Source organism: Parasteatoda tepidariorum, chromosome 12 (assembly GCF_982258835.1).
Source record: "Parasteatoda tepidariorum strain Cologne lab strain chromosome 12, Ptep-v5.0, whole genome shotgun sequence".
NCBI lineage: Eukaryota > Metazoa > Arthropoda > Arachnida > Araneae > Theridiidae > Parasteatoda > Parasteatoda tepidariorum.
This window is the reverse complement of record NC_141766.1, coordinates 7,430,255-7,439,838: the sequence shown is the minus strand read 5'-3', so window position 1 is coordinate 7,439,838 and position 9,584 is coordinate 7,430,255. Positions and strand designations below refer to the sequence as shown.

At 34.8% G+C, this 9,584-nt stretch overlaps 1 protein-coding gene across 1 annotated transcript; it reads right to left on the bottom strand.

Annotated features, from left to right (window-relative positions):
• Positions 1-5,650: 5,650 nt before the first annotated feature.
• Positions 5,651-6,184, bottom strand: LOC107443593 (general transcription factor II-I repeat domain-containing protein 2B-like). The gene has a single exon (XM_016057513.2). The coding sequence runs from the start codon at positions 6,182-6,184 to the stop codon at positions 5,651-5,653; it is 534 nt and encodes a 177-aa protein (XP_015912999.2).
• Between the last annotated feature and the right edge of the window lie 3,400 nt (positions 6,185-9,584).

The window sequence follows — 9,584 nt, the reverse complement described above, 5'->3', positions numbered from 1 at the left end:
AAGAATGGTGCAGAAATTGGAAAATCTGAATGCCGAAAAATCTGAGATCATAGTCATACAAAAAAGAAGAATCAAAATACTTCCTCAATGCAAACCAAAGCTTTTTGATATTCAAATTCCAATAGTAAATAAAACAAAGTACCTCGGACTCACCATTAACAGCAAACTCACTTGGACCGACCACATAAAAAATGCAACAGACAAAGCCAATACAACAATAAATGCAATTCAACCTACCGGAATGTTTCACTTAAAAACAAAAAAACTGCTATACACTTCCATGATCCGACCCATTCTAACATATGCTTCTCCTGCTTGGGCCACAATTCCAGACCATCTAATGAAGAAACTGAACCAGTGCCAAAACAAAATACTCGTAAAATCAGCTGTGCCAGATGGTTCATTAGTAACTCAAACATCCACAAAGATCTCAAAATCCCGACTCTCTCCCAGCATATTTACAAATTTAATGCAGATTTTTATGACAGAGCTATCATATTTAAATTTGAAAACTTTAAAAAAGACAAAAACCTTAGACCAATAGCTGCACACTTCACCTCTGACGCCTCATACCGAAACTATCAACATAAGTAAAAATCTCCAACTCTAACATCAATAGTTCATAGCAATAGTTCAAAACATTAACAGATTACAATCTCAACTGCTTCAACTACAATACCAGACTTGAAATCTGAACCTAGTACCTAATGTTGACAATAGATTCACAGCCATCTTTTCTATAGCCTTGAAATCCAAACCTGCTACCTCATGTGGACAGTAAATACACAGCCATCTTTACTATAGCAAGTTGCTTAGAATTATTTTCACTTTCTTTTCAGTTAAACAAGCAAGGTGCTTGCTTTACAATATCAGTCACCCCAGAGACTCTGTATACAAACTGCTTATATTTTTTAATTTTACGGTAATTTCCCGATGAATGGGATATGGGTCTTCTGCGCAGTCCAGGTGCCCAGCTTTTGTTAAATAAAGTAAGTAAAAGATTACACTGAGACTCCCACTATTTTTATAATGACAGTTCCTTCTTAAGTTTAAAATTGAATCGATTACACTGAGAGGTAATTAATGTAAATATCGCTGTTCAAGTTGTAATGTTTTCTAATCAAGGTCATATTTTCTGTACATTTTTTCATGGCAATTACTGTAAATATCTCTGTTCAAGTTTGTATTTTCTCTAATCATGGTAATATTATTGTAAAGCTACCACAACGACTGCTTATATTCAAAATGTTTTTAACTCATTTTTGTAGTTTCATGATGAATGGGATAGGGGCCGCTGCGCGGCCCAGGTGCCCAGCTGTTTTTAAATAAAGTAAAGTAAGTAAAGATTACACTGAGATTGAAACTATTTTTATAATGAAAGTTCCTGAGTTTAATTGAGATTCTGTTGCAAGAGATTTTTGAAGATAATCACTCATTTCACTGTTTTTATGCAATTGAATAGTCAGAGCCAGAATTTTTTAAGTGGTAGGAAGAAGAATTCATTTCAGTTTATTATGCGATATGTTAAGGTCCTTTTCCGTGCTTCCAAAGGATCAAACATGCATACGAATATATACGCTCCTTCGACAAAAATCATTTTGAAAAATGATTTTTCAAGTTCGAAGTTCGGGTTTCGAATAATTTTGCTTAAAAACATCATTTTGAAAAAAAAAAAATCTGTAGAAAAAACAGATTCCTTCGAATGTACCTATTTCTTTCGGAGAGCTGAAAAGTAACTTGAATATTTCCCTTCTCTAAATAAAAACTTTCACTAAAAACAACAATGACTGATTATGGGATCGAAGGTTCGAAATCAAAGGAAAATTATACTTTCATTTGTTCTTATGAAATTTTCAGAATCATTTTCACGACCTAGATAATTTAAAAACACATAACTTTTTCAATGTACAATTTTTTTTTAATTGAAGCAGATTATTTAAAAAGAGATGTTTTAATACATCTTCCAACAATTGTGTGTTTTGCTAAATATCTTATTAATTGGAAGGGAATAAAGATTTTTTTAAAATCCAAAACTAAGAAAAAAATAATCATTTGTTCATCTTATTTATTATATACCTGTTTAAATAGAGTTAGAAAGACATAAAAATTTCCAAAAGTATACATAATTTTGTCCACCACTGTATATTATACTTTACTAACACTAACAAAATATTTTCCTTATTTTCAGAATTTCTACAGTTGCTGGAGGGTATGGTAAAAAACATTTATAAAAATTTGTAGCGGTTGAAAGATTTTTGAGCAGATCAATAAAAGTTTCACAAACAAAATTTAAAAATAATAATTATTATAGAAACTCAGAATAAAAATTTTAAAAACCCAACAAAGATTCAAGATCGAGAAGGAAAGAATTTAAAAATCAAGGGAGATAAGCAAAAATTGTCGTAGGTTTGAATCTTATCTGACGCCATGAATTCTTTTTTTCTTCATTATTCTAATTTTACATTTTTGCACACATTTTTGCAGAATAAATTAGAAACTTAATATTAAAAACTTATTCAAATCAGCATTTGGAAATTTATGTAAAAGTTTTGCAAGATATGAATGTTAGTATTGGTTCCAATTTTTGTTAGCCATGAATATTTTTTATTGTAAAAATTTTGTGCCCTTACTTTTTTTGAGGTAGAGTCTTTTCAATCGTAGCAAAACCTTATGTTTTTACCCATTCCCTATTGAAGAGCCGTAAAAAAATATTTTGAGGAGAAAATAAATAAAAATTTATGAAAAGATGGGGGGTATTTTTTATTATTAGGTATCAACTTAAGTTTAAAAAAAATTGAAACAGAATGATTTCACATTGATATAAACGGTGATAGTAATATGATTAAAATAGTGACAAGAGAGTTATCATATCTTTTTTTATTTTATTTTTAGATGAATCCAGATGGTTCAAATGTCGCATTATTTTAAAGTAATAACCACCGTAGTTCGTAATGACGCCGTAGTTCTAAAACGGACTGTGATTTTGTTTTTAAATTAAAATAAAATCTGAAAGTTAAGTATTTTGTTATCTTTAATTTAAATTAAAACTTTATATTGATAGTTTAAAGTAAATTTAATTTCGTTTTTTAATTTTTTATAGGACTGTAAAAAAATATTTCTATTAAAGATGGTGGACACGAAAATGTTTTTGTGAAAAAAAGTTCGCAAACGACAAAAACCTCAAATACGGAGGAACATCCGGGCTCATACATTTCATTTTTACTTATTTTTGAAACTAAACACATTTTTGTTTGGAAAATTGTTTGCAAACGATGAAAACTCAAACAGGAAGCGACATTCTGACTTTTCATTTCTTCCTGAAATTTAAGACAGTTTTGGGTAAAAGCAGTTAGCAAACGATGGAAAAAAGAAGTAATATTATTGTACATGCCTTTGATTTTTCACTTATTTCTGAAACGTTTTTGTGCGAAAAACAGCAAACGATGAAAACCTGAAATAAGAAGTGGCATCCATTGATAATCTTCCTGGCAGTTGAGTTATTTTAAGAATCATTCTGTTAACATGTTGCATGCCATGGGGGTCACCGGTGACTGGCACTGAGCTGGTTCGTAGAGCTACGGGGGTCACTGGTGACCGGCAAAGCCAAGATTATTAGAAACACATAATTTGAGTAAATTTGTAATTTTTTTTTTAATATTATTATCGTTACTAAAATGGTTTGAGGAAATTAATGCAATATGGAACACACAAAAGTAGTTTTATTTATATACACAGCGATGCCAACTTGTCTGGACAGCGAATAAATATTTTCAAGTAGTAGTTTATTAATTGCGATTCTTGGTTTAATAAATTCAATTTAGTAGATTTTTATCCACCACTATTGCTAAACAATTCGTAGGCTTATATAATTCACCACTTTTTTCAGATTAGTCACCCACCATAATGTTGCATAATACAAACTGTTTTCATACACTGTATACTGTACTTTCATACCCAGGCACCCAATTTGTTCTAAATAAAGAAAGAAAGATTAGTCATGCTAAACCTTTTAAAAAACTAACAAAATCTGTCCAATATTTGCAAATTGAGTTAGTAGTTATTTACTGTGTGGCCAGACTGGCAAGCCATGTAAAATTAGAGTGGCATTCAACGTGTTAAACAATATGACAGTTGAAAGGATTCCGAAAGCAAAGATCTGAAATAAATATGATTTTTTTGCAAATCACTTATCGTTACAAAAAAAAGCTAAGTAAATATGACCAAATTTTACTTTTTTTTTGTTGTTCAAACTGATTTTTTATTTTGCTTAGGAAATGCGCAACTCTTCTGGTAAAACCACTTTTCTTTTATCTTAGAAAGGAAAGGCATTCTCATCTTTCATTACCCGCTGTGTGTAAGCAAGTATAATAAAGGGAATAAAATACGTAAGCCAACAAAAATCATTTTTCTCTTTTGCGACCCCTCTCACCGAAGGTCATTAGGGAGACCCCCTGTCGATTTTTCTTCTTCAAAGTTTTAATATGCGAATCAGTCTACCTGCTCTTTATATCAGCAATATTTGAGGTGGAAATATCAGCAATATTTTCCATGAAACCTTTCACACTGGTCTCTTTATATATTTTTATTTTTTATAACCGTCGTTGAGCAGTCGACCCATTTTTTTGGGTTTACGACTACCAATGTTCAACTCGGTAGCCTTGTAATTTTGAACCCAATCCAGAAGACAAGGGAACTCCTGAATCAAGAAGTGGGAGAAATTTTGCTTTCGTGGAAGACTTTTTGATGGAACTAACCCGTATTTGCTTTACATTGAGAGGAAAACCAAGAAAACCTCCCACGGTCAGCCTCACGGCATGGGGAATTTAACCCATGATTCGTCTACTACTGAGGATATTTTACGTCAGCACAGTGGTTGATGCGAGCAGAGTATGAAATTCTTATCAACGAGCCATCGCTGGAATAGGAACCCGGTTCACGTCATTGGAAGGTGAACGCTTTATCCCTTGAAACACCACGTCTCGGTCTTTTTACATTGTAATAATATGAATAATGCAATTATAGAGGGAATTATTTTTATGTAAACGTATTTTATATAATTAAATTTTTTGAATTCGCTTAACCCAGGGATAGGCAAACTTTTTTGGTCGAGGGCAAGAAATCGAAAGAAAAAAGTTTGGTGGGCCGAGTAAAAACTTATAAAATAAAAAAAATATGATATACTAGTTTTAATTTAAATATTTAATGAGATGAATGAAATTGTGATTTCATTTTTAAAAGTTCCTTATATTGAGGTTCGAAGAGAGATGTGCTTGTTTTAAGGAACGAGGCTGTTAGTCTGCTTCTGAAATGATCTTTTCTAAGGTTCATAGTTGAAAACACTTGTTCACATATATAAGATGAAGCTAGCTTTTGGTAATGATTTGTGAAACTCAATCTTTGTCATATTTAGGGACAACTTCTTCAGATGATTGTTAGATTTCAACTCAATTAATTTAAGCTGCAAATCCGACCTCACTGTTTCACAATTTACGTTGAAAGGCATGGTAAAAATATCTAATTCTGTTTGAATGGCACTGAAATCTTAAAATCTGCTATCAAATTCAAAATGGAGTTTTTTCAAGCCATCTTCATAGTTCCTAATATTTTCCTTATTTACTGAGGGTATTGAATTTAACCTCGAGAAATAAGACTAGTCGTTCTTAGCTAGCTGCCCAGCAAACAGATTAAGCTTCAGTTTAAAAGCCTTGAGATGGGCCCAGATATCATCGATGAATTGATTTTTCTCTTGCATTTCAACATTCAAGTTGTTCATATGACAAAGAAGATCTGGGAAAAATACAAAGTCTGAAAGCCATGCTGTATCTTCTAATATTTCGCACTCTGTTGAAGACTGTTTCTCATGGAAGAACGACACTATGTCGACCTTCGGCTGCCAAACTCGCTCAAAAAAACATCCTGCACTAAGCCACCTTACATTCGTGTAATACAGTACATCAGAGTATTCAGATTGCACGGACTGAAGAAAATCTCGGAATTGCCGGTGAGTAAGCCCACGAAATCGAATAGTATTAATAAGCTTTACTACTGCATCAAGCACAGGTTTCATATTCATTGCAGATTTACACAGAGCATCTTGGTGTATAACACAAAGTAGAAAACTAACGTTATTCCCGGGATAGGCCTGATTAAAGAGTCCAAGGAATCCAGATTTTATTCCTGTCATATTTTGTGCCCATCAGTCGAAATATTACATATTTTTGTTCTGGCCACTTTCAGAGTTAAAAACCCTTCCTGAAACTCACGAAAAATATTACATCCCGTGGAAGTTCTCTTTAAAGAACGCATGTACGCTAGTTCCTCTGTACTTATTATTTATATTATATTTTATTATTTATATTATATTCTAGACTTATTATTTTTAGCAATAGTGCATACTACAATGTAACTTGCATGCGTAGCTGCTCCTTGGACACTGTTTATCGTCCTGAAAAAATTTTGTTGCCTGATAATTCTTTAAGAAAACTTTCTTCATTTTGTCTTCTTTTACATTCAGACATTGCTCCGTAGTTGGCATTATTGTGCTTGGCTGTAAAATGTCGATAAATGTTGTATTCTTTAAAAACTGCTACAGCTTCATTGCAGATAAGACATACTGGTTTATCTTTTACAACTGTAAAAAAGTTCATTCATCATTGACTGCATGGCACCCTGAATCAACTTTGCGTTTTTTAGTAGCTATTTTGGGGATAAAAATTTTTACCAATAACTCAAATACGCACTAGCTATTTTATAGATTTAATAATTTCACCATTATTTACAATGACATTATATGTGTGCAATCTTTCCATATCCAATAAATAATATTAGAACTCTCGCCGGCAGAAAAATCCGCTCGTTGGAGCTTAAAATGCGTAGTCTGCCACATATGAAATACAATTCACCTATAATACATACCATATGTCTGCTCCTCGAGAAAGACAAACGTTCGTTGGAGCCAATCTACGGCTATTCTATAAAGAACTTCTGCTTTAAATATTTTACCAATTGAAGCTGTCTTTGCTAACTATTTCCATCAATTTATGTTTTGTAGAACAAAAATAGAGAAAGCAAAAAGGTCATCAGTACTTAGTTAAAAAAGAAAGAACAAAAATAGCTTTACACAAAATAAACAAGAAAGTTGATATATATTGTATATTGTTTACATTCGCATGGATCGGCAAGTTGAAATTCTATCCGCTGGCCGGATAAAACCTTCCGTTGGGTCGCAGTTGGCCCGTGGGTCGTAGTATGCCCATCTCTAAACCCTTTCCATCAAATTTCGATTAAAAATTTTAGTCAAGCAACATTTTAGCAACTGCGACCAGCAACTCCGACCAAAGAATATACAGGGTATCCCGTAAAGCGTCTACGGGATCTATAAGCGCCTACGGGAGTAAGGGCATATCATAAGGGTTAAGGATCGCATATGAACCCATGGCTGGAAATGTCAGGGGTAAGTGGTAGCAGAGGTAGACGATGGGAAAGGAAGCACAAACAAGAGAGTGATTAATTTGAACCATATATTACACATAATGAATACAAATGGTGCACAGCAGCTTGAATGTTACAAAAGATGCTTGAGGTTTGCACCATCAGACGCCAAACATGCCTGTATTGATTACCGGACATGTTCAAACACACCGGGAGTTTTTTTGATTGTAGCAGCTGCGCCGGCGAATCTTGCCACGATATCCATTTCAGACTCAACAGAATCGCGATACACGACACTTTTGATGACTCCCCACAGAAAAAAGTCAAGGCTCGATACATCCGGTGAGCGTGGGAGCAATTGAACTAATCCACCACGCCAAATCCATCGATGCGGGAATGATCTGTTTAAATGGTTTCGAATATCTTATCCAAAATGAGCTGGCTGGCACCCCATCGTGTAGGAACAACATGTTGCCTCTCACATTTTGGGAAACATCGGCAAGCAAGCCGGGAAGAACCTGCTCCAGAAAGATCAGCTTATTCGCGGCATTCAACCTGGATGGTTAAAGCTACGACCCGACTAAACAGTAGTCAAACAAACCCGCTCACACACCAACTCTGAAGCGTTATTGTGCCTCGTGGTGTCGTAAACCGTGGAAGTTTGTTGAGCCCACAAATGCTGATTGTGGTGATGGATGTGGCCTTCCCCATTAAATGTAACTTCATCATTGAACAACACATAAGCTAGGAAATTCTCATCACGGGCACTTTCTTATAGTAACCACATGTTCAGGATGGTCATTGTGAAGCAGTAACTGAACCCTTTGTAAACGAAAGGCGTGGAAGGACATTCAAAACACGCTGGATACTAGTACGAGACATTCTTAACTGAGAGGCAATAGCACGTATGCTGGTCCTTGGTTTACTCTCAACCGCATCCAGCACACTTTCTCCCCTCTCGACCGAGTGAGTCGATCATGGCCTGATCTCACTTGTCCTGCCACTTCCTAATGACCCGTCCTCACACAAATTTCATGCAGACGCGCAAACAAACTGTGGTGTGGTTGCTGTCTGTCTGGGAAGCGTTCTCGATAAATGCGTGCAGCGGCTCGTCTTTTACCCTCACCTATTCCGTAAGCGAAGTGCATGTCAGCAAGCTCTCCGTTGGTATAGCGTTCCATACTCTTCGTATGCTGCCTACCGCTCGAATAAGGCAATCTTCACTTACCTCTTCACTGTTCAGCACCACCTAGAGGCGTACGATGACATTTCCGGGCATGGGTTTCTATGCAATTCTTAATCTTTATGATGTGCCCTACCTCTCCCAGAAGTTTGACGCAACGATTACGAGGAATCCTGTACATAGGAGAGGAAGGCTAGCTTCCATAGGTATAATGTAAAGCTTCCTAAGGGTTGGTACGGTCCCTATTTAAAAAGAAAAAAAAACATTTACGGACCCGGCTGCAGATGATCTTGAAACAGGTTTATACTTCCTCCCCCCCTTAACCACTACCGGGGTTGGGGAGAAAGGAAATATATATTTTAGCCGAAATGAAAAGGTAAGCTTCCTCTTTTTTTTATGGTTGGATTGTTGCGGTACTCTTGCACTATTTATAAATAGTATTGTGCTATTTATTAAGATATTTCTTTGAGAAATTATTTATATCATTAATTAAATTTGCTAACACATTTTAAAATCAAACGAAATAATAAAATTGCTGTTGACAAGAGGCAGCGTACCAACCATAGGCTTGTCCAACAACCGGTTAAGGTGATGTACCGCATGATTGTCACATGGCTTCTTATACGCATGCGTTGGATCTTAGTAGGGGAGAGTGGGGTCAATTGTAACAGGGTACGATTGTAACAGAGCAAACATTTCGAGTGTCGGGTTCTAGATTTGGTTCCTAGGTGGCGCATAAGGTGTATTTAATAAATCTACATGTACACCCCTGCTGTCAACCATTTTTATGTACTTTTGAAAGAGTTACATCACAAAAGATATTTTCACGCTACGTAAGTACTTTTTTTGGTATTAGAATATTATATTGTAACAAAGTAATTTTGTTTAAACAAATAAAAATTATTAACCGAATATGTAAGTGGACACCTTAATTAACATTTCAATAAAAAAAGATTAGTTTTGTTAATTA

Excerpts from the sequence above, each read along its gene's own strand:
- LOC107443593 (XM_016057513.2), bottom strand. The coding sequence starts at position 6,184 with ATGACAGGAATAAAATCTGGATTCCTTGGACTCTTTAATCAGGCCTAT.